Here is a 25,270-nt window from a genome sequence, read left to right on the forward strand (position 1 = left end):
TGTGCCTTTGCCTTTAATCTTTGCTTGGCAACAGGAGGCAGTGAAAGGAAGATGAAACATTTGCAGGCCTGGTACACAATGTAATCCATAATAATGTAGGTTTTCCAATTTGTTCGTCTCAGGTTGTTAGGAAAGTCTGTCTTTGGTGGATTTGAGATTAAGAATGAGGCAAAGAAAATCAACCTGAATTGTGTTCATTTTGTTCCCATCTTCAACAGCAGGAGTCAGGGTTCAGACATCCATCTTGCATATTGTAGCATAAATCACACAGAAACAAAGCAGCAGAATAAATACATACTTATTCCATACCCACTTTATCTTGCGCATGCTCATGGGAATTTAAGGTTTATCTCAGCATGCATCGAGGTAAATGCTAGGAATCAACAATGAAAAACTGGCCAGTCCACCACCGAGCATTCAATCCACCTTAAATCCACGCAGACACTGGCACTGCAGGCTGATTAAGATTCAAACTGGAGCTGCATGTGAAACTGAATCCAACCATATGAACCCTATCGCCTGTCACATGCTTGTCAGGTATCCTGTCCTCTCTCTCTCCCACGTGGCAAGATGGAGCAGAGGTCTCATGTTTTCAGACCTAGATCAGAAAGATGGTAAAGTTAGAAAAGATGGAACCTTGAAGATAAATTATTACAGAACATGAACATGTCTTATTATTAACAAAAGAAACAACTAAGGGACTGTGATGATTACAAACTGTCCATTTAAATTAGTACCCAAATCAATCAGTCAGTCCTCTTTTGAATGTAGCTGAAGTGATGCTGATGCACTCTGACAGGTGTCAGCAGGGAGCAGGTGTGGCCTGTTGGCTCCACTAAACGGTCGCTGTGGTGTGAACGGGCCAAGCAGGGCGTACAATTGGTTTTGGTGTAATCTGTTAATCTGGGGGGGCGTGTCTTCTTCTAACCAGGGACCCCTCCCGGTGTAACCACGCCCAATCAGCTGTTTCCTCAACTTCACCGAAGCTCACAAGGAAAACTTTTTTTTCCTCCTCGCTTCTGCCCAGTTGTCTCGGTGGACATCACCGCGTTTTGTCCCCCTTTGATCACATTTCCGTGTAGTGTTAATCCAGCAAACAAGCGTTGTCGCCATGTCTCTGGCGGATCAGCAGTGGTGTCCAACAAGCGTCCAGGTGACGGTGCAGCAAGCCAGAGGCCTCAGGGTGAAGGGGAAGACCGGCACCAACGACGCGTACGCGGTCATGCAGGTGGGCAAGGAGAAGTTTCAGACCTCGGTGGTGGAGAAGAGCGTGGCTCCGGTGTGGAGGGAGGAGGCCGCCTTCGACCTGCCGCCGCCACCGCTGCATCAGGACGGAGGTGGAGGAGGTGGAGGAGGAGGAGGAGGAGGCAAGGAGCGCGGCACGCTGCGGGTCCACGTCCTGCACCGGGCCCTGGTGGGTCCGGACAAACAGCTGGGGCAGGCTGTCGTCAACCTGCTGCAGCTCAGTGAGGAAAAAACCCGCAACAAAACCGAGTAAGTCCACACAGAGCAGGAGGTTTGTAGGTCATGGAAATGAAAAACGATGGGTGGATGGACGGGTGGATGGTGTATTAGTGGATTGTGAGGTCCATGTCAGCAAGTAGCCAAACTCTTCATCACAAATCCCAGAATACACAGACATATCTTGATTTCTTTGACCAACAGTCCAAAACCAAAATATATTTACTTTATTGTCATAGAAGACTCAGGAAAGCAGATATTACTTATTTAAGAAACTAAAGTTGCTGAAATGTTTTCTGTCAGTGACCTAATCAATGAATCAATTAATACAATTTTTAAACCTCTACCAACCAAAACAAGCATTAATTCAAATTTAAAGGAGGCATCATTGAGTTTGTCTACTGGTGGTGTGGCCAAGTGGTGCCAAATAAATACTTCTATTGAAGTTTCTTTAAGGAAGTAAATGCCTCTGCAGCTGAGCCTGAGGACAGAATAAATGCTGCTAATGTTAAAATAAAGTTTTTCTCCTTTTTTAAAAAATAACCAGCATGATCACTGCATTTGTAAGGAGTACGGGAATCAAACGCCTTTATTTTGTCCTGTTGGTTTTTCCTAGTTCTCTGACTACAAGACTGTGTTTCATGCACTATCCAAGTTTATGGCAGATGTTACTCTTTGCTTTTAGATGAATATAAATGAGGAAAACATGGGAGATAAAAGAGAACACTGAGTTGTTTTGATTTCCATCAGCGTCACAGAGGAACAAGTCACGGTTGCTGGTTCAGAACAGTGGAAACAGTTCAAAACAGTGGATTAATGTTGCAATATGAATATCTTTCCCTTATTTTGTGCATTTGGAAAGACTCTTTGTAAGTGAGTTCATGGGAAAATTGCACCTTTTTACCACTGAGGTGAGGTATTTGGGCTCTCATAAAGCCATGCATCACTGCACACACACACACACACACACACACACACACACACACACACACACACACACACACACCACGCCTTGGTTGGTTTGACTTATGAATGTTGCTCACTCGCTCCGGTGCAGCTTAAGGGATTTGTTCCCCTGGCAGCAGCCTTCAAGGAAACCGATCAGCATTACCTACTCAGGCAAAAGACGTGAGTCAAAGGATTCACTCTTTCAGTGACTGAACTTAGTCAACACTGGACAGTTTCCCCAAAGAAGACTAAGACTTCACCTCACTACGCCCAATGAAGCACATTTTTGTAAGGAAAAAGGTGAAAACATTAAGCATTCAGGTTCTCATTATACTGCATTAACACCTGGCAAAGTAGGGGAAGTAATTAACTGCAGTGACAGGTTTTACAGGCCATGCTGGTACTGCTGTATGGTCACAGTAATGGCAATTATACCTGCTCCTTTTAAGCAGAATAGATGCTCTTCAGTTTGTTTAAGAAGAGGTTTAATATATTAATTCAATATATCCTTGTTAAAATGTGAAAAAAAAAGACCCGTCAGCCATGTCTGTAGTTCAGTGAAAATAAAAAAATGTTTTGTTGTGCTAAGCTGTTTCTAAAGAATTTTAGTCCCCCACCGTGTGACCGGTATTATACAAAAGCCTAAATACACACACACACACACACACACACACACACACACACACACACACACACACACACACACACACACACACACACACACACACACACACACACTTCCTTCTCCCACCTTTTCCATGGTTTCTTGTCGTTTGGATTTGTCTGCTTTATTTCATGTCTTGGGTCATTGCATGAATTGTAATGAAGTCCATAGCAAGGCTAGATTTGATGTTCATTGCTGGTCTTGTTTTGTTCATCATCAAACAATTTTGATGTGCTGTCTGTTCATATTTTAGCTTAGCTTTTATGAAATACAGCAAGCTGTCAACGTGCTTCAGTGAAAAATCCATAGTTATATCAGATCTGAGAGCATGAAATGAGCATTTGGTCAATAATAACTTTTCATACCATTCTGCCTGCCTTTGGCTTTTGTCCAACTCTCTCAGCATGCTAAGATTAACTTTATTTGGCTTCACGCTGCATGTTTGAGTATCGTAGAGTAAGTGTATTTCTAATCACATCTGCGTTTTTTGGCAATGTATCAATCTAAAAAAATCCAGAGATTTGTTTCAGAGATTTGCATTTTCATTCATGCGTCTAGTTTTGTGAGGATTTCATACCCCAGACAATATTTTGTTGTAAAATCAGCAAACGTGCTCCTGCTGGTGTTGAGTAAATGCTTAACTTTTGTTTTCTGTTGATCTTCCTCTCTGAGCTTGGTGAATGCACCTTGACTCTGAGAGCCAGATCCAGCTCACATTCCTGACTGTTTTTTATCTATGAAAAGCAAACAGTGATGGCAACAGAGACGGGCAAGCAAGGTCAGTTTTTTTTTTTTTTTTTTTTTGCGAGACCGCCGTGTCTCTGCTGAACTACGACGGACAAACATGTTACATGAGCTGCCAGTAGACTACAACGGCTCTACTGTTTGAGGTACATGGTGTTTGCTGAATACAGCGAAAGGAATTAGTCCACCAAGTTCTACTCTTCGAACATGTGTTGCAAAGTTGTCACTTAACAGTATTCAAAAACTTTTAGACAGCGCAGGTCGGAATGGTGACTGGATCTTATACCTGTGCCTTTTTTTTGGTCTGAAATGTCAAAAATGTCTTCTGTGAAAAAGGCCTATTTTCTAAATTAAACTGTCAAATACAAGGGTATTATAAAACCCACATCAGCGAGGCCACTGACAAGCTGAAGGACATTTATTGTAGTGCCTCTTTTACCAAAGTCTGCTGTCAGGCCTGAGGGCATCTGGACTGTGAAGCCTGAATACAGAAAATGGGACCCAAAAAATAATAATATTGCAGAAAGAAGCAATAAAGTGTAAAGAATTAAAGAAACCTGCAGTAATGCAAGTCTCGTTCACAGCTTCTATCCAGCATTTTGACATTTGAAACAGCTTCACTGCAAGTTCATCTTTCCTTGACATAGCATGCATTGTGTTTAATTTTGGTTGGAAAGGAGTTTTTCTTTTACTGAGTTTTCTTACTTTGGGTCCTCTGACTCGTGGGTGTGGGTCCTTGGACATTGTCACTGTTGAGTTGTTTTACTCACTCAGACAGCTCTCACACAGCTGTGCTCTGTGATAAGAAAAGGCTTGAGCCTGGCAGTCTTATCAGTCGTTCAGGCTTCACAAGGAAGGATGTGTGTGTGCAGAAAGTAGAATATATTTACAAAATGCTGAGTCAGACAGTATCCTCCTCTGTCCTGTGCGGCAGAGCAGAACACTCATCTTCTAAGGACGTGAGATTACGGAGTATACGTGCATAATCACCATCATCATTATCATACAGTCCCTGTTAAGTGAAAGTCATTCCTCCACTGCTTACTACACCAACCAACTAACGCCCAAACACTTTTGCAACTTCCCATTTGCGTAAGCTGAAGCTATCTTTCTTCTTCTCTTTTTTTTTTTCATGTAGGATGTATTTTTGTTGTGACATTTGATAGCATCAGCAAAGTGAAGTAGTTGTTCAAAGCTCAGGGTTCTGATTTATATTGTGCATTTCAGTATAGTATACTATAGGACATAGTTTAATAATAGTATAGTTAAGTATGCTACAGGCTGCTGTAGTACAGTGTCAATAAGTAAGATATAGTAAATTCTGCTATTTTAATACTATATTCTTAAAACTGCTTACTTAAAAATAACCCAATTTCTAATACTATACCATACTGTGCTATACTAGAGTACTCTAAAGCAGTGGTTCTCAAATGGGGGTACGTGTACCCCTGGGGGTACGTGAAGGCACTCCAGGGGGTACGTGAGATTTTTAAAAAATATATTTAAAATTAGCATCCATTCAAAAATCCTTTAAAAATTGTTATTTAATAAATATTCAATAAAATATAAGTGTAAGTTCATAAACTGAATTTAATGCAACAATGCAATCATCAGTGTTGACAGTTTAATAAATCAGACACTGATGGCAGAGCGCTTAGTATTACATCTTTTTTTTCAACCAAAAATGCTTTGCGCTGGTTAGGGGGTACTTGGCTGAAAAAGTATTTCACAGGGGGTACATCACTGAAAAAAGGTTGAGAACCACTGCTCTAAAGCATACATTGGTTTATTAATTACACTAATACTTTACCATCCTACTTGTACAATATACTAATATTGTAACATAATATACTATATTGTATAGCATATTAATATGACATACTAATTTTACACTGTTATATGATATTGTAGGGAAAAAAATAGAATTACCTGTTTTCAAGAACCCTAAATATAAGAAAAACATATGTAACTAGAATGTGCTATAATCAATATTTTCTATATTAAAAATGGATCACATACTTGTATGTGAAGAGGTTGCTCATAATTATAAACCGAGAGAGTTAACGCCCGACTCCTCAGTATCCTATGAAGCTTTATAGAGTGATTAAGGTCTCCTTTAAAGTAAAACTGAAATGAGGATGAAATATCAATAAAATTCATGACAATATTGAAGCTTTAGACTGACTACAAGTGTCAAGAATAAGCTTTGACTCAACTTATGAAATAAAATCTACACAAAATTATTTTAAAAGATGCTATAATCAGTATTTTTAATTGCAGCAGATCACTACATATTTGAAATGATGGATCCACTAAGAATAATTACAGAACACTGCAGTTCCCATCAACATCAAAAGGCCTCTCACTGCTCCCATCATCGTCATTTTCAACCACAGCAGACAGCTGTTTTCTGTGGAAAAAAGCTTGAAATTCATCTGTATGCTACAGTCTCACACCCCATAGCAACAGATGTCAGTAGAAAAATGAAATGTTAGTAACCAGCTAGGGAACATAGGGAAGCATTAAGCAGCTGAATATTTTTGATATTTCCATCGCTGTTGGTGGAGAGCAAAAAAGAAGTGAATACTGGACCCCCCCCTTTGCCAGGTGGTCAGAAACACGACTGTTAATGTTTCTCAGTGTGTGCAGGATGTGTAAAGATACACCTGTTTGCTAACAAGTTCGACACATCAAATTAAAATGTGATAATATATATCAGTGATGTGTTCGCAACATGTTTCCGCTGCCCTGAATTAGCAGGTTTAAGCTCATCTCATCATTTATTTATCATGATTTGGTCTTTTAATAATAACATTGACTTATTGTAGTGTCTAGCTCCTCCATACCATACTGTGCTTTGATCCACCAGCTATCCTTTTGAATTGTATAGTTCAGTACAATCCTACTTTGATAATGACACCATTCAAAAGGATGATATGATGTCTTCTTTATCATAACCTTGTACTATTTACGTCACTGTGCATGGGAGTAAGAACATAACAGATAAAGAACACTGTCTTCATTTGAATGATAAATAAAAGCAATATCTATCTAGCAGTGTTTTATTGAAGGACATGTATCTGGCAAATCAGGAAGAAGTTGCTCAGTGGAATATCTTTTTAATGCCAAGGCCTGAACATTTTCAGATCACATTTCATCACTCAAAAGCTGTGACTGCAGTCTCACCCAATAGTCGATTTCCAGGAAAAAGACATTTCTCTCTTTAATTAGTTTGTGCAAAACATCTGAAGCAGTGCTGAGGGAGGTGGAGGATGAATCACAACATTATATCTCATTCTGTACCAAGAAGAAGAATATATTTGGTTTATATCATATATCCGTTGCATCTCAGGGAGATGTGTTATGTAGAAATGAGTGGGGAAAAAATGCAGTTTAATGCACATAAACACACAAACACAAAATGTAATATATTTAGAAGATAAATACTTTGTTTTTAAAAACCCAGTTTTTACAAACTCTGTTTTACACACACACACACACACACACACACACACACACACACACACACACACACACACACACACACACACACACACACACACACACACACACACACACACACAGAAATGCACCCAAGGCCCCTTCCTCATTTCCTCATTTCCCCAGGAATCCAGATTTCAGTTGGAGTTGTTTGTTCAGTGGTGAGCTGACCTCAGATTTCTGCCTGATAGGCACTTTATGTGCTGACTGCTGTCTTTTCGTTGTTATGTTAAAGTATTCTGCTTATTCTGAGACCCTCCTGTGTGTATTGGGCCATGACGCGTGTTCAGAAGCTTTGCAAAGTTGACTCAACCTGGTCTCGGTGGATGGCTTAATGACTTGGTCTAGCTTTTTTTAACATGTTTTTACAAGACTTACATTTTAAGATGCTAGTTTGAGGTTGTAAACAGTGTTTGTATCCATGTGATATTTTATTATAGAGCTACACTTAAATGTGGTGGTTGTTTAAAACGTGATGATGAGGTTTATAGCAGATTGGTTTCCTGTAAACATGAACAGTGTAAATTATGTGAGATTAGAAAGAAATCTCCCTCTTCCAAGGGTCGACTGGGGCGGGACTAGATGTTTGGGAATGTGAAGTATATGCACAAAGTTTAACGTCAGTGTTGGAAAAAAAGGTACACAGTAAAAGCATTCATAACTTTCCCAAATGAGAGGCTGTCACAGGGAAAACAGTGTAATTACTATAGTTATTTTTGATAAACTTTCCCTCATGGTCAGTTTGCTGGTTGTGCTTAGATCCTCACAGACTTTCCAAAAACATTCAAGTGGCTGCTGAGTCACACTCCATTTGCTACGGGATGCATCATAGTTTCCACATAGAAGCTGACGAGGTCTAAACATCAACATTCTGTTCATGAATTTCAGTCTTTTAGTTTCTATGATTCCTTTGAGCCATTCATTAGATTTCATTATGGTGAATAATATTCTGTAAGGAAACAATGCTCTATGCAGATAACTTTTCTGTGACACCTTGTTATTGCAGTTAGTGTGTGAAGCAATATATCTTAAAAGTTAGTTAAGGTGTTTTTAAATACAGAAAAGACAGTATTTTAAGTTTCAGCTTATTGTTTAGTTGTCCAACCTGCAACTTTTTCCTTGTTTTTGGATCAATCTCATGGCATCATTTTCAGCTGCAGCAGGCTGTTGTTTTCAGCTAAAAAGCTCTAAAACTCCTCTGTATCGTACACTACCTGCTAACAGCCAACTACCAGGAGTTGGTAGAGACCAAAAACAGAGCGAGGAAATACTGGACTTACATTGGGGGGACAACAAACTCAACCTGAAGAGAATTATTATGTTTCTTTTTATCTGCTGGATTTGTATGAGTTTGCAATATCAACTTTAAAGGTTAATTTGTCTTATTTCAGCTCCCCTCAACTGGCCAAAGAAATCTGTTATTGCGGTTCTAAGAATGTTTTTAACCTCAGAGAGGAAACACTGAAATAAGAAGTCAATGACATCCAGACAAATATAAAGAATGTTTTCATTACTTTTGAAAGAATGTTTGCACAATTAATCAGACATTTTTTTATTATATCTCTTAACATTCGTTCAAAAAATGTTATTCTAATATGATGTTTTCTTTAACAGATGGTTTAAGTTGCTGGACAAGACTGGCAAGGCAGACAAAGACAGAGGAGAGGTGCTTTTGGACATCCAGTTCATGAGAAACAACATGACTGCCAGCATGTTTGACCTCTCCGCTGCGGGCAAATCCAGATCTCGCCTTGGCAAGCTCAAGGACAAAGTTCGTGGAAAGAAAAAGGAATCGGACACTTTGTCTAACGTGGTGCCATCCTTCACCCAAGTTCTGACAGACAGCGATGAGGAGGGGAACGGGGGCGGTGAGCTAGCAGCGGGCAAGGGAGATAAAATGAAGAAACACAAGATGAAGTCTTTATTTTCTCACAAGTCTAACCTGCAGAAGAACATGTCTCAGTCCATGTCTGTTCTGCCTGCAAAGAACTTCTCACTGAGTGGCAGCCAGTCGTCTGGTCTAAATGTGGATTCCTCTGAAGGTCAGTAGCAACAATTTTTTAATACACTCCATCAATAGATCATGTATTTTCTATTGTACTCTGTCATTAAATACATGTTAACTTTCCCATGTCCATCCAGGTAAAAAGAAGTTCAAGTTCTTTAAGCATAAACGCTCAAACAGCTCAGACAACAAAGATACCTCCTCAGCTCAACAGAAACATGGAGCTGCAGAACAGAGCAACTTGTGCATCAACGGCAGTCATGTCTACTGTGAAGAGCTGCCGCCTCGGACCGCTCGCATCGGCTCAAACTTCAGTCTGACCAGTTCAGGCCACGGATCCATGGAGGACGTCCCTGAAAGCTCTCCTCCATCTGTTGACTCCCTGAGGGCGGTGAGGCAATATTCACCATGGACAGAGGAGGAGGAGGAGGAGGGGGAGGGGGAGAAGGAGAAGGAGGAGGAATTAGAAAACGCAAAAGAGGACATGGGTCAGCTAAAAAGGGAGGAAGAGGAAAAGCTAAGGATGCAAGAGGAGATGAGGAGAAAAGAAGAGGAAGAGAAGAGAGTTAGGAGACAAGAAGAAGAGCTTGCGAGGTTGGCTGACGAGAAGAGGAGACGGGAGGAAGAAGAAAGGAGGACTGAAGAAGAGAACGTTAAAAGGGAGGAAGAAGAAAGGATCAGGAGGGAGGAGGAAGAGAGTAGGCGACAAGAGGAAGAGGAGAGGGTAAAGAGAGAACAAGAAGAGCGTGAAAGATTGGCAGAGGAAAAGAGGAGACAACAGGAACAAGAAAGAAGGATTGAAGAAGAGAGAGTTAGAAAGGAGGAAGAGGAGAGGGTTCAAGAAGAGAGGAGACGAGAGGAAGAGGAGATGGTGAGAAGACAACAAGAGGAGCATGAGGAAAAGAGGAGGCTTGAGGAACAAGAAAGGAAACGAAAGGAGGAAGAGGAAAGAATTCAAATGGAAGAGGAAATTGCTCGGGAAGAGAGGATGAGACAACAGGAAGAGGAGAGAGTGAGGAGACAAGAAGAGGAGCGTAAATTAGCAGAGGAAAAGAGGAGACTACAGGAACAAGAAAGAAGGATTGAAGAAGATAAATTAAATAAGGAGGAAGAGGAGACAATCAGGAGGGAGGAGGAGATGGCTGAGGAAGAGAGGAGACGAGCGGAAGAGGAGATGGTGAGAAGACAACAAGAGGAGCATGAGGAAAAGAGGAGGCTTGAGGAACAAGAAAGGAGGCTAAGAGAGGATGAGGAAATTATTAAGAAAGAGGAGGAGGAGAAGGCTAGGAAGGAAAAGGAAGAACTTGAGAGATTGGTGGAGGAAACGAGGAAACAAGAGGAGGAAGAAAGGAAAAAGATTGAGGCAGAAGAGAAGATTAGACGTGAGGAAGAAGAAAGGATAAGGCTGGAGGAAGAGAGAAGGAGGAAAGAAGAGGAAGAGGAGAGTTTTAGGAGGCAAGAAGAAGAGCGTGAGAAGTTGGCAGAAGAAAAAAGGATACTTGAAGAACAAGAAAGGAGAATTGAGAAAGAAAGAAAGCAAAGGGAGGAAGAGGAAATTATGATTAAAGAGAAGAGGAGACGAGAGGAAGAGGAAAGGGCTAAGAAAGAAAAGGAAGAAAATGAGAGATTGGTAGTAGAAAAAATGAAACAACAGGAACAAGAGAGGAAAAGGATTGAAGAAGAGGAGAAAATTAAAAGGGAGGAAGAAGAGAGGATTAGGAAAGAGGAGAAAGCTGAAATGGAGAGGAAAGAAGAAGAGGCCAGAAAGCTGGAGAAAGAGAAGTTAACAAGAGACGCAAAAGAGCAGAAGGAGAACAAAACTAAACCCAAATCTGCAATGAATAAACCTCCAGTGGCTGTGAAGAGCCCTGCAGAAGTCACTTCTACTAATCCATTTGATGAAAACTTTTCCAATAATTCCTTCGAGGAGATTCCTGACTCACCTGGTGGACCCGACAGCAGCACAACCAAGGTGTCAACTGTCCAGAAAAGGTTAGGATTAACATTACCTGTATGAGATCCAGCCGCGGGAAACGGATATAAAATGTGGGAAACGATATAAAGTCAGAGTCATTGCAGAAAATGTTATCTGGATGTAGATTATCTTTTGTTGTTCAGTAGGTCACGGCTACAGTTCCTCTCAGCACTTCTCTATAAAACGCAACCTAAAGCTGACACCATCATGAATCTTGCATAGCGTCGGGCTTGTTTGTGTGTGTGTCGGGGTTGGTATGGGTGTGCAGACACGTACATGTGTGTGAGAAAGGATAGGTTTCTTTTGTTAACTGAGAATCGAGGCTCATTGAACAGTCTCCCCTCATTAAAGCAGGTGACATAGGAATAGGGAGAAATAATGACTTGAAACCATCGGTAATTGCTTTGTGAGTGTGACAGTGAAGATGACTGTCATGTCACAGAGATTTCAGGATTTCTTTCAGGTTTCTTGGTCATTTAGAAGTTATATAATTATACATTTCTTTTTTTAAAGGATCATTCTGTGTTCTTTGTTCTCTAATTTTGCCACACATGCTTTTACTAGATTTTAATATCTTTAATCTCAATTTCATTATTCAGGAAAAAGGTATCTTTTGTCTTCATGTGTTAATCTCATGAAGTCTGTGTCTCATTTCCAGGGTTCAATCTGCAGCATCGTCGGTAGGAAGCAAGCCTGTTTCCTCTGCTGAAAAGGAGCGTATTAACACTCAACGGGAGAGGCGAGTGGCTCCTCAGCCTCCAGGAAGGAATCAAGCTGAGAGACCGAGTCAGAGGGAGCAGGACGGATCCACACAACATCTGGCACAAATTAACAAGAAGAGTAAAGACAAAGACATCAAAACTGTCAGCGTTCTCCCTCAGCGCTCAGTGCAAATGATCGCTCCTCTGAGTAGGTCTCCCACAGAGACAATTAACACCCAGAGTGTGAAGCAAAGTTGTGCCACCAAAGAAACATCAAATGCAGTGAAACACGGTAAACGCACTGCTCCGCCTAGACCTGGTTCTGTGGAAGAAGGACCAACATCTGATCAAAAAACAGACCCTTCTTCTGATGACAACATTTCCCGGGAATGTGGCTCAGAGGCAAAAAAAGTCTCTGTCGTTTATGGTTTGAATCCATTTGAAGACGATGAAGATGCAGCCCAAAATGATTCAACCCCCTCTGGTAATACCGGTTCTGTACAATGTCCTCCAGTCATGTCACAAGCTGCCGATAAAGATGCCGCCTCTAAAACTAATATAAAATCCTCAAAAGCACGCGCTCCCCCACTTCCTGTAAAGATGGACGCCAGGTCAAGCACTTCAATCAACACTGAAGGAGGCCATGTTACAGATGTTACCGGTGTGACTGTTAACAGTGTAACCCGTACATGTGACCCTTTGTCAGAGGCTGTAGGTCCTGTGCGTGTCCAGGAGGATCCGCTACAAGAGTCCCAGCCTGCGCCAGTGCAGAGTACCAGGGAGGAAGCAGGTGCGAAGAAAGTGGGGCTGCCAGTACCTTCACGCAGGTGAGAGAGTTAATAACCTCAACAGATTATTTATAAAACTCCATCCATCTCCTCATATATTATAGATCACACACCACTAGCTCTCAAAATCATGCCTTTCATAAAAAGAAGATTCATATCGCCGCACATTTATAATGTAGAGTCCTCTATGTTTCATCCATTCGTTGATCTTTCATACTCATTCATCATCCATCTTTGCTTGTATTATTGATTATCTTGTGTCTGATGAAGTTGGTGTGGATGATTGATCATGCAGAGATAATACAAACATAATCTGTTTAACCAGTGATTGCTAAATGGGTTACTCTTTAATCAAATTGAAAAATGCTACAGCTTTAATACTTGCACACAACAATACTCTATTTTCTTTAACTCCCATCCAGTTAATGCCTACATTGTTCTTTGTCTTTTTTTTTTGTATTGTTCATTGCAGGCTTCAACCTGTAAAACCCCTTAATCCTTTGGAACAGCAGTCTGTTTCAGTCGTTCAAGGGGAAAAAGATAATAATTCCGCAGGCATCCTTTGTGACGTTCAGGTGAAAACAAAGGTATCTTTTCTTTTCAACCAAACTTTTTATGGTGGTTAATGGTTTTTCTATCTCTAAATTAAACAATGAAAGAATATGTGTTATATGTCAATGCTCGTTCATCAAACTACAACAACATATAAATATTCCATTTTTGTCTTATGTGTGTTTTAATATCTTCATACTTATTGTCCATGTTTTATGTACTCTCACAGGTGAATGACACTGGGCTTAAAGGGCCCTACTCGCAGCTGACTAAAGGGGAACTCATCTCACTGGTGCTCAAACAAGAAAAGCAGCTTTTAGAGAGAGACAAAAAAATATCAGAACTGGAGCAGTACATCGACAACTTGCTTGTGCGGGTCATAGAAGAGAAACCAAGTATTCTCATGTCCCTGAACCCTCTGAAAAAAGCTGCCTAGGTGGATTCACAAATGTCACTTTATCTGCTCTGTTCCTAATCAGTTCCATCCCAGTAATCTGTCAGTGCAGCAACAGAAACTTCAAAATACTGTTGACTTATATCTTGAAATGTAGCTGGAGTAAAAGTTTGGATTTACAAGGTTTCACCATATGGGCAAATGAATAATGAGATTGAAATATATATTTTAAAGACATCTCGCAGAAGTTTTTTCAGTATCAGCTAAAATCTTTTTAATTAGGGGATTATTAAAATGATCTACATTTTTCTATATATTTAGCAATATTTTTTGACACTTCACTGCAGTATGTACATACATGATGTTGTTACAATTTCTTCATGTTGAGAATGAATCATTTCCTGAACTTACTTGCCAACATGACAGACCTTGGTAAAACATGGTCATTATTAAAAGCAACTGTTTTTCTATTGACTGTTTTCCTGTCCCCTAGAGATATATTCAGTGTGAAGAACAGCCTTCTTTTACTGTCCAAACTATGCACTAGTTGTGTAGATAACATGTCTTGCTCTATTACTGAATGTCAACGTTTACATGATTCTACTAACCCCCAAAAGGCACTTTACTCTTCTTACACTGTTAACATGATTTTTCTCTGATTTATTGCACTGTGTTATGGTATTAAAATATGCTAAATAAAATAAATGTCTGATAAATAAAGTCTAGCTATCTCTGCAGTTTTTAATAATGTGGATTCATATTGTACTTTGGGATTCACTATATTTTATATTTTTCCTATTTAGAACAAAAAACCCCGCACACGGTCTTCTTCACTTGCGTATAAATATATCTTAGTAACAACGTTTCGGTACGGAGACCTTCATCAGGTTTTTTGTTTTTTTTAAGGTCTACGTACTGAAACGTTACTAAAATATATTTTATACGCAAGTGAAGAAGACCGTGTGCGAGTTTGTTGTTCTATATTGTCTACCTAAGGTATTCTTCTACGCACCCGTCGTCCTACTGGAATGCAAAAGTTTTGCTCTTTTTAAATTTTTCCTATTTAACATTTGAGAGATTACTTAATAATATCGGATTTCATCTCTTCACAAATAAAATGGCTATAGAGACTTGTTAGCCATATTCCTATGACTAACATATAGTCTAAAGGTAAATTAGGCTGCTGTAAATCAAATGTTGAGACTATAGTTGTATTATCACTGAGTAATGAGGATATCTATCGAGAAAAATATCAGTTTTTGTAACCTTGATTGACTGTAGGCTATATTTATGTCACCAAGCGGAACCTTCGACGTCGGACCGTTGTATCTACCCGGACACATTATATGCGCCCCCGGCGACGTTCACCTGACGTTCCATCGCTGTTTACAGTATATCCATGCTGATCTCGAGCCCGGCGGTGTATCTCAGGTGTTATTGAGGTTATTTTTTGGAAGATGTCTCGTGTGGGTTTGCGCTGCCCGGGCTGCGGCTCCTCCAACGTTGTGGACGATGACCTGTACTGTCAGGCCCAGACGGTGTGTGCGGACTGCGGCTCGGTGGTGTCCGAAGGAGGGCTGGCCAGTGAGAGCGTCTACGTAGGGGGTTCAGGTGTGTTACGTTACAGACGTTTTCCCTTTTTCTGTTTCTAAAATGTCAGGTTTAATTGTTTTGTGGTTTTTACAGTGAAAATGATAACTCAATTATGGTTGATTTAAACTCCATCCATCTTCCGTAACCTGCGTATCCAGTTAAGGGTCGCGGGGGTGCTGGAGCCGATCCCAGCTGTCAATGGGCGAAGGCAGGGTTCACCCTGGACAGGTCTCCAGTCTGTCACAGGGCTGACATATAGAGACAAACAAACCACTCACATTCACACCTACGGGCAATTTCAGAGTCATCAATTAACCTAAGCTGCATGTCTTTGGACTGTGGGAGGAAGCCGGAGAACCCGGAGAGAACCCACGCTGACACGGGGAGAACATGTAAACTCCACACAGAAGGTTGTCCAGCCCGGGAATTGAACCCGGGCCCCTCTTGCTGTGAGGCGACAGTGCTAACCACTACACCACCGTGCAGCCCTGATTTAAATTCGCCCTTCATAAATGCTGAAAAACATGTGAGGAATAATGAGGGGAACAATATCTGGAAGGGCAAAACTACCTGTTGACCCCGGAAGATCCAGTATTATATCCTCACATGTCTCTCCCCCACATCATTCTCTCTCTACCTCTACTGTGGTCAAACCAGAATATCATATTATATATAAGGCAAGACTATTTCCTTTCCATCTTCACTCTGACATTTTCTCAGCTCTAATCCATTTCCATGGAGGATGATGGGTTTCAATTTTCACTAACTAATGACTACAGACTCTGGCATCTGTCTGAATAAAATGTAATTTCCAGTTGACAAGAGATGCGTTGGGGTATGGGGGGGTGGGGTGGGGCTCAGCCTTCATTTCATCTCAGAAACACACCTGCAAAGTTTTGTGACACATCTTACATGGCTGTGACTCTACGTATAAAAACACCAGGCAGAGTACTCAAAACCGCCTCTGTGGTAGTTCCTGCTACCCACACACAGACTCACAATGGTAAAACAATACCAGCGTCGCTGTCACGTCTAGTAATAATAATGAATCTTGATGAATACTTCCTTAGAGTTGTTTTTTAATTTGTAAACAGTATGCTTTTCATTGAAGACACTGTTTCTAAATTCTCTCAAACCTAGTTCGGCATTTCTGAAATTCAATATCTTGTTTCTTATCGGCCAACATATGCACAGATACCGATAGATATCTCTCTATATATATGTATATATATATATATCCCAATATCTTAAAACTGTCTGTCTGTATGCCTAGACAGTACAGGTAAGTGAAAAATAGTTTTTTTTTGTTTTTTCATTTTGTCCTGGGATGTATCACTAACATGACAACTATGCAGCATCCTTGTGTTACTAGATCTTCTCTTGTTTTCAGAAGAGTGAATAGTCCAGAGTCAGATCAACATGTTCCCCAGTGTGCCCTGCAGAAGCACCATTTTGGATCAAAATAATGGGCCAGATTAACCCATCAGGGGCTCTTAGTGGTAATTTGGTTGAACACACGTTTATTTAGGAATATGCTGTATACTTTGACAAAGGGCCCACAGGACTAGCAATAATGCAGAACCTGCCCTGAGGTCCTCTTCATTTGAATTGATATATTGCATTTGCCAAAACACATGAAATGAATCAGGGCAACACAGTGGAGACCCCTGAGGGGTATGGGGCGGGGGGGGGAAATTGCCCACTTTTCATTGCGCACCATATATAATTAAATTATGATCGTTGCTGTTTCTGCAAAGTGAATCAGATGAGTTGACACATACCAGGTTGTTAAACAATTGTAGAACTGTTTAGTGTTTCTATATTGTTAAATCGCATGGTGATAGATGCATGTTGTGTTGATATCTTCGCTAACCCCAACTCTCAAACATCCTTTGTTTCCCCATTAGATTTTGTCTTCGTCATGACTTTTATTTTATTTAATCTTTTTTACAGATGTCAGCTACAGCCGAACCACAGCAGGGGCCAAAAAGCCATGTATGAACCTGATAAAAGGTGAGATCTTCTCTCTGAGGGGCGCTTGTTAGAGTTATTGTTACTAATTTGCTCTTCTATATATATATGTGCAATGACACTGTTGTTGCTCTCACATGCTCATTTGTCTTTTTCACACCTCTACAGGTCTTCAGCATGTGAAAGCCATGTGTCGGATCCTCAGGGTCAACAGTGAGATCGAGGAGCTCTCGAAGACCTATTACAGCCGGGCTTATCAGCACGAAACTTTCATCAGAGTGAGCCTCCAGAAGAAAGAGGCTCTCGTTGGTTGCTGTGTGCTTGTGAGCTGTAGATTGCTCAATTGGCCCATAACTATGGGAACCATAAGCTACCTGCTGGACGCCGACCCGATGGTGGTGGGAGTGATTTACCTGGAGATGGTCAAAGTTCTCAACATCGAGGCGCCGAGCGCCAACATCACCGATGTGATGGAGGCCCACAGTCACGAGTAAGTGGAGGACTGAGGTCTGAATGTTTTCCTTATCAGCAACATGATAGTTAAACATTCAAAAACCTCAACTTTTTTTGAATATTGTACAATAACAACATATAAATAACAGCTCCTTCTGACCAATTCAAACATCAGCATCCATTCTCATTTTCCTCTGTTACTCAGATGAGTCTCATTTCACAGAAAACTGACCAGTATTTAACATACTTCTGCAACCTAGTAGAGTTTTAATGACACAAGCCTACTATAAATTACCCTTGATCCCTATAGACATGCTCATTTAGCTTTTATTTACAAATGTTCACAAGTGGACGGATCATTCTTATTCGTGGTTTTTTTCAGAGGTTTCTGAAATTGAAATGTTGAATTCTCTCTGGACTGACTGGACTTGTCTGGGTTGAACATGGATATGAGTCACAAATGCCAGTCAATCTCACTGGAGTAGCTTATTTAAAGTTATCTGTTTAGCTGGAAAGCTACTGGACAGGAAAGACAACCAACAGTGCTCTAATTCATTTACAAGGAATGCGTTAAATAATACCAAGACTTACTGACATTTTTTTTTCTTTTCTGTCAGGTACAAAATTAGCTCACTTCACGTTCCTGAAGAATTGGCAGAGAATCATAAGGACTTGACCAAACGCGCCGTGGAGCTGGTGGAGCTGGCAGCGGACACCTGGATTGTGACGGGCCGTAGACCCATCCCCATCATGATGGCAGCCATCTATCTGTCATGGCAGTCCTTGAAACCCAACAAGCACCGCTTGAAATTCTCCCTGGACAAATTCTGTCAGATTGCCAAAGTGAACAAGCAAAAGCCTGCTATGAAGAGGATAACTGAGATGAAGGAGGTTCTGTGTAAGCTGGGTAAGGAGATTCCCTGGGTCAGGGAAGCGGTGACGCCGGACAATGTCGTTAAGCAGGTGGAGGATATTCTGAAAAACAGGTATGCGCTGCTAAGGAGGGCTCTCAGGACCCAAGAGGAGGCCCTTCTGGCAGAGAGTGAGGCCAGCTGTGAGGACTCTCTAACAGAGGAGACCCGAATCTCTGAGCTTGTGGATCAGACTCCAAATGCATCCTCTGTAGAAGAAAGTGAACTGAATGCTGAGCCGCACAGAGACACTCAGAAGAGCCAGGATCCAGCACCGAACTGGGGGAAGAGAGTGCTGTTTGCTCCCCCGTGTGTGGTCCACGCTAAGAAAAGGAGAGTGGAGCAGCCCGAGCTCAAGGATGTTACAGGATATGAAGAAATCTCTGACAGTGAAATTGACTCATACATCCGCACGCCTCGGGAAGCTCGAGAGTTCGCTCAGACACAGAAGATGCTTTCTTGAGTGACAAATCGTTACGACCGGATCATTCAAATACGGATGCAGGCATTTTATTTCTATGAGATTTGGGTCGTGATAAGAGATGCTACAACCTTTTTGTATGTAGTTTGTGCAGTAACAGATCATATCTGTTTTTGTTTTTGCTGCCTATACTTGATTTACCATCAATAAAGTTAAGTTGAAGTGGTTCAAAAAAGTAATGTTTTTGCATCAGTGAAAAAGGAAGTGTGAAGATCTCTCCTAAACAAAGTGGAAAAAGCTTTTCTTTTAAAGGAAAGACATAATGGTAATAATAGTGTATTCATTACAGATTGGTTTTGCACATCGTCCACATCGCTTATAAATGCCCGATTTTAAAGAATTTACCGGGTTTATGATGTGTGATATTGGGGTCGCTTTGGTTTTGCATAATTAGACCTACTTTCTTTATAATAGGTATTTTTCTAAGAGGACATTTTAACATGTCAAAATAAGGAAATCAAGATGTCTGCTTGGAAAAGGGTCCATTATGCCAAGTCTCTAATGAAACCTTCATTTGTTGCGTTGTTTGAATATCTACTGACCAATAAGTACTTTAATAACACCTAAAGGTTTTTAAGGTATTACTTCTCCACTTACACATTCACTGAAAATGCCAGCATGACATTCTTAATGTTAGCTTTGAATGATTCCACTGTTAAAATCCATCCTTTCAGAGTAAAAACCTCTTTTCATTGCCAGAGTATGTGATGTTATTGTCAAATTCTTCAAAGAAGAGAGAGCTATGGAGTGCTTGAATCAGAGCAGCTCCTGGGATTAATTAAGTTTAATATTTGATTTTGTCTCTGCAAGCGCTGAGCTGTTTCAGATATAATCTAATATACTAATTCATGATTCAATTCAGCCTCTTTATGTATAGAACACAGAGGATTCTATACACAGCCGACACAGCGTTCAGGCCCATATAAAATACTAAAACTCACCTAATGTTTTGCATTTGAAATTCAAATGTGTTTGAATACAACATTATTGTGCTAAATTGCATTTATTTCATGGATGAACAACTGTAGAATTTAAATAATTACACTACAGGAAATTTACGTCATTGTTGGCAAGCACCAAGAATGCTGAAAGGATCAATAAATTCTCCCATTGTTTCAATGTCCTAAACAGGTCTGGTTGATATGCATAAAACACTTCTGTCCTCCCTGTTATTCAATTAGTAAATTCAGCAGGGCAACCACACTCTGACCAAGTTGGATATCATTTAATTAAATTATTATAGTTGTATTATTTAATTTCATCACGCAGTCACGTTGATCTGAAGCAGAGAGGTCATTTTAATACTGTATTTTTATTCACAGATTGTCACAGTGTGTTGTTAGAGCAGACAACAGATCAAAGAACATACGTGTTATGAATGTCACGTCACAAATCCTATACACAAATCACACAGTACGTTATTAGACAGTACACTGTACAGTTTGCGCACCGAAAGCAACTCCCTTCATACGAGCAAATTATTGAAAAGCGCAAAAATAAAGGCACATCTGTTTCACATCCACACTGCTGTGTTGGAGGTCAAATAATGACAGTGGCACTTGAAACTTGTTGACTTTGTTAAATTATCACTGCTGCAAAGATTAATCTGGCCCATCTGTCTGCAGGATGGAGACAAAAATGTACTACATAGAATACAGAATAGGTGACTTGACAGCTATAATAGAAGTGGAAAAAAATAATCATACTCTCTTTTGCATAAAATCTCAAGAAGCAATAGAAAGCAGTGAACACAAAGCAACACAGAGCCAACCACCACACAATAATTAATTATTTTTTTAACAGCCATTGTTTGCTGCTATCAGAAATAATTTGATGAATTATTATGTTACGGTGCGTATTCACCCGCTACAGGTTTTAAGAAAATTACTGCCGAGGGGAACAGGCTAATAAATGTAATTTATTCCACAGAAAGGAGCACCACACCAGGATTAGTTCTGACATCAATGGAAAAAATCAAATCTGCAGTGGCAATTTCCAAACACAATTTGAACTGACTTTGTATTCATATCCAATACAGCTACACTTTGTTCATTATGCAAGAACTCTTATCTTGTTTTTTTCTAAGAAATTTAAGAAATTACATTACATTACATTACAGTCATTTAGCAGACGCTTTTATCCAAAGCGACTTACAATCAGTAGTATATTACATATCATTCACCCATTCACACACTGATGACAGGCTACCATGCATGGTGCCACCATCAGACTCTAACTAACATTCATGCAACATCCAGTCCACACCGATGGCAAGCCTTCAGGAGCAATGTTTCCTCATTTATTTGTTTGTAAGAAAACGCTTTGGATCTCGTCTCTTCTGCACCAATAATGCATTTAAGATATACGAGCATTTGTGTCTCCACAGCTTTCTCAGTTTTATTGGCACCATTTATTAACGTTTAATTAGCTCCAGAGAGAAGTACATTTGTATTAAACATGTATCTTTTAGCCAGGCTGTCTATTATTTTTAATCTAACAATTTAAAAACATGGTTTTCATGAAATCTGCTGTCGATATTAATTGTCCCCAGAGAATAAGTCATAATGTTACTAGTGACCCATTAACCCTTTACTTAGCAACAACATGTTTATAATGACGAAATTGACAGATTGCCATGAAATGTACTGAGCAATGGGCACAGTCATGTTTCTAAGTAGATGAACCATTTTGGCTCTGGACCTTTTAACAAACAAAATATATCTTAAACCTGGATTGCAATAAAATGTATTGAAATTCATGGTCCACAGAGGATGAACACCAATTGACCCATATCTAATACCTTTGAATTGACTGAACACCTTCATCCTGCCTAACAGATTGACCTGTTCTCAAGAGCCAATAGATCTTCTTTGTACACAACATTTACTAAACTAATGGCTGGATTTACACGTTTCTGTTGATTTTACTGGCTGCCAGAGGATGAACTCCAAAGCTCACTATTATACACAGTTTCCACTTGCACTCAAGAAGAATCGGCAAATTACACTGAAATAATGTCAAAGGATTTCTCTCCACCAGGTAATTACAAGACCACGCTGGCAGCGCAGTGATTTGCAGGCACTCCAATGCGACGATGACACTTGAACATCTTCCGTAACTCAGTGCGGAAGCGGTCGTGCAGCCACGCATAGAGGAACGGGTTACAGCAGGATGAGCTCATGGCGCACAGGTGGCACAGCAGTTGGATGAGCAGAAAGTAGCGCTTGTTAATGAGGTGAATGTCTATGTCTCGCAGCACATTGAACACATGAATAGGAAGCCAACACACTGCAAAGGCAGACACCAGGAGTGCAACCAGGCGAAAGATCTTTCTCTTGCGAGCTTGTTGAGCTCCCGCCTGGCCTTGCGTCCTGTGGCCCGGTGCAACACACTTCCTCAGTTTGACAGTGATACAGAGATAAGAGACAAATAGGGCCGACAGCGGCAGGACATATGTGACCAGCAGGGTGCTGTATGCATAAGCACGTCTTTCTTTCTCTTGACCCAACCAGAATTCCTCACAGATGGTGAAGCCCTCCTCTTTGAACTCGACGTGGTACGTGTGGGTGATTGCCGGGGCAACCAGGCCGCAGGACAGCAGCCAGATGCCGGTGAGGACGGAGGCGCAGGTGGCCACAGAGGTACGCTTCTTCATGAGATGAACTGTGGCGTAATATCTGCAATAAAGAGAGAGTAGTGCTTTATAGTAAGGGTACAACACTCATGTTTAATTAATGCATGTCTAGTAATGATCTAATGTATGGATTATTGCGTGTTTTATGAGCAACAGGAGATTACTTTAAGTATAAATGTTAAATTAGTTAATTGGCTCTAAAAGTCACTGTACAGGGTCTCAGAGAAGTTATTATTTTACCTTTTCAAAAGAAAAACTGTACGATAATGATATTGATAGTAACCTTAATTTATATAGCACCACCTTTGGTGGAGGATATGCAGCACAATGTGCTCTACATCAAGACAATCAAAAACAATTACAAAACAGAGCTTTACATTTGACCTGTACAGAACAATAAGAAAGAGGAAAATCTTTTACATTTTAAATTCTTAAGATTGAACAGAGGTGTACATGATAAAGACAGCAGTAAAAAGCTACGGGCGTGTTGTCAGGTAGTGCTTAGAAACCTCCTTTGATGTTGCTGTTCTCGGCTCAGCTGAAAGCAGATAAATGAACAATTTGAGGGCAGAAATGCAGAAGGAGGCTTCACCGTATCCGATTGAATTATTCTAGTACAGTAGCAGCAGAGAGAAGGTGGATCTCAGGGGTCTACCAGGGGACATGTCTCAGCACATTGTTCTGTCTGTCGAAGTATAAAGCTGGATAATTGGATTTTGGTCTGTTCCCTTCAGTCACATACGGCTGCCAGCAGCCCAAATTGTTTTGCATTTGGTCGTTGAATCATGCAGCTATATGTATGATTTATTATTATAAAATGTATAATTGAACTGTTAATTAAAGTTTCTAATTTACAGATTCATTATATGTGCTCACAAAAACCTGATTATTGATATATATTAAACCAGAGGAGTCTTAGTTACATCATCTATTGCGACATACTCTGAATTATAATAGGTCATATTTTAGTCATTCATTGATAAAGCATAAGTAGTGAGCCCTTAATGTTAAAGGGGTGCTATTAAAAGTTCAATCTATCTGCACATCTCCATAATTTATAAATGCGTATGAATGAAAATTGATGACAGATAATTGTTGAATTTCCTGGTTGTCTAATTTCTGGCTTGTCAGTAACACTGTGAAGAGGACTAAAAGAAAAAAAGGACAAAAAAGACTTAATGGCTTCATTTCTGCAGTGCAAAGAGATCCACCCACCTGTCCACAGCAATAGCAGTGAGCGTGAATACTGAAACATAGACTGTGACTGGCTGGATGAGAAACACCAGGTAGCACATCGGGCGGCCGAAAACCCAACCATGTGGGTTGAAGGCGTAGGCGAGGGTGAAAGGGACGCAGGTCACGCACATGAGCATGTCAGAGAAGGCCAGGTTTCCGATGAAGAAGTTGGTGACATTGTGCATTTTGCGGGTTCGACAAATGACATAGAGGAGCAGGTAATTCCCAAAGACGCCCACCACCACCACAAGCACATAGCAGGGGATGATGAGAGGCTTGAACGTCTGCAGCAGAGCCACATCTGCAAACTGGGAGGTGCGGTTGGTGGATCTGTTCTGCACCGCAACCTCATAAATGTATCCATCCGTCAGCCCTCCTGACACAGGCGGCTGTGTGCTCCCATCAGAGCCACTGTGATTACCCTCCATGGCAGCAAAGCTCAGTCTGCCAGCACCTGCACTGTCCAAAATACAATAAGTAGAAGCTGTTATGACAAAACATTAACAACTTTTGCAAATCTAGGGATGCATGCAAAATGTATATGTAATTGTTAACAAAATTCTGATAGTGACATTTGCAAAATGGAAGACCATTATTGGTTAACCATGCTTTTAGCAACACATTCTCACAGAGGTGTAGAGCACATTATTAAAGGGTATATAATTATGAGGGCATTTGCGTTCACATTGCACATCCTCCACTGAAATGGAAAATGCCACAAGTTCTGCACAGACAGTATTGGACAGACAGTACTGTTTTAGTGTGATAAAAGAGCAGTTTTTTGGATTTTCAGCATCAGTGGAACATTTATTCAACATGGCTTGCGGGTGCTGGAGTTTAATGGATTTTCTTAAACAGTAAAAACGATTGTGTTGCTTTGCTGATTATTATTTTCAAAATGAATTAGCCGAGAATGTATTACAGGGATAATAAAAGAAACTCTAACACAACATTCCCTTTGGCATGAGATTTCTTTATATTAAATCTCCTTTAAAAAACATATTTTGAACTCAAAGCCAGCTGGCTGATGCAGTGTCTGGATATTGATGTATAAATAAGAAGAGAAGAACTGCTTTTCAAACTTTATGTGTCTCTGTTTTTTACTGTATACATTTTGTGTTATGAGCACTTTTAATACCTGATTTAGTCAAATTAAAAGTCCTTATGCTTCACTTGCACCTGGTGAATCAGATTAATGAGTCTTTTTTTTAATCCAGTTCAAAAGATCATAACCGCAGAAATTAAATGCAGAATATTC

The 25,270-nt window shown here is 40.4% G+C and overlaps 3 protein-coding genes across 3 annotated transcripts; 2 read left to right on the forward strand and 1 right to left on the reverse strand.

Moving 5' to 3' along the window:
• Positions 1–852: 852 nt before the first annotated feature.
• Positions 853–14,447, forward strand: rab11fip1b (RAB11 family interacting protein 1 (class I) b). Its single transcript, XM_054612428.1, has 6 exons — positions 853–1,494; positions 8,933–9,360; positions 9,461–11,315; positions 11,957–12,826; positions 13,260–13,374; positions 13,569–14,447. Exons 1-6 carry the CDS (start codon positions 1,112–1,114, stop codon positions 13,773–13,775), a joined length of 3,858 nt encoding a protein of 1,285 aa, XP_054468403.1. The 5' UTR covers positions 853–1,111; the 3' UTR covers positions 13,776–14,447.
• Positions 14,448–15,063: 616 nt separating this feature from the next.
• brf2 (BRF2 RNA polymerase III transcription initiation factor subunit) lies at positions 15,064–19,814 on the forward strand. The gene is made up of 4 exons (XM_054612429.1): positions 15,064–15,344; positions 17,280–17,339; positions 17,466–17,787; positions 18,368–19,814. Exons 1-4 carry the CDS (start codon positions 15,191–15,193, stop codon positions 19,122–19,124), a joined length of 1,293 nt encoding a protein of 430 aa, XP_054468404.1. The 5' UTR covers positions 15,064–15,190; the 3' UTR covers positions 19,125–19,814.
• Positions 19,815–22,185: 2,371 nt separating this feature from the next.
• On the reverse strand, positions 22,186–24,440 carry LOC129102845 (prolactin-releasing peptide receptor-like). Its single transcript, XM_054613121.1, has 2 exons — positions 23,992–24,440; positions 22,186–22,819 (listed from the first exon to the last, which is right to left on the reverse strand). Exons 1-2 carry the CDS (start codon positions 24,438–24,440, stop codon positions 22,186–22,188), a joined length of 1,083 nt encoding a protein of 360 aa, XP_054469096.1.
• Positions 24,441–25,270: the final 830 nt, after the last annotated feature.

This window comes from Anoplopoma fimbria, chromosome 14 (assembly GCF_027596085.1).
Source record: "Anoplopoma fimbria isolate UVic2021 breed Golden Eagle Sablefish chromosome 14, Afim_UVic_2022, whole genome shotgun sequence".
Classification (NCBI taxonomy): Eukaryota; Metazoa; Chordata; class Actinopteri; order Perciformes; family Anoplopomatidae; genus Anoplopoma; species Anoplopoma fimbria.

What these genes read in the sequence shown, in the direction of transcription:
- rab11fip1b (XM_054612428.1), top strand. Translation starts at nt 1,112, where the DNA reads ATGTCTCTGGCGGATCAGCAGTGGTGTCCAACAAGCGTCCAGGTGACG. An exon ending in AAATGTGGATTCCTCTGAAG is followed by an intron (nt 9,361 to 9,460) that starts GTCAGTAGCAAC and finishes ATGTCCATCCAG; the next exon opens with GTAAAAAGAAGTTCAAGTTC. An exon ending in CTGCCAGTACCTTCACGCAG is followed by an intron (nt 12,827 to 13,259) that starts GTGAGAGAGTTA and finishes TGTTCATTGCAG; the next exon opens with GCTTCAACCTGTAAAACCCC.
- LOC129102845 (XM_054613121.1), bottom strand. Translation starts at nt 24,440, where the DNA reads ATGGAGGGTAATCACAGTGGCTCTGATGGGAGCACACAGCCGCCTGTG. An exon ending in ACTGCTATTGCTGTGGACAG is followed by an intron (nt 22,820 to 23,991) that starts GTGGGTGGATCT and finishes TCTTTATTGCAG; the next exon opens with ATATTACGCCACAGTTCATC.
- brf2 (XM_054612429.1), top strand. Translation starts at nt 15,191, where the DNA reads ATGTCTCGTGTGGGTTTGCGCTGCCCGGGCTGCGGCTCCTCCAACGTT. An exon ending in CGTCTACGTAGGGGGTTCAG is followed by an intron (nt 15,345 to 17,279) that starts GTGTGTTACGTT and finishes TCTTTTTTACAG; the next exon opens with ATGTCAGCTACAGCCGAACC. An exon ending in ATGTATGAACCTGATAAAAG is followed by an intron (nt 17,340 to 17,465) that starts GTGAGATCTTCT and finishes ACACCTCTACAG; the next exon opens with GTCTTCAGCATGTGAAAGCC.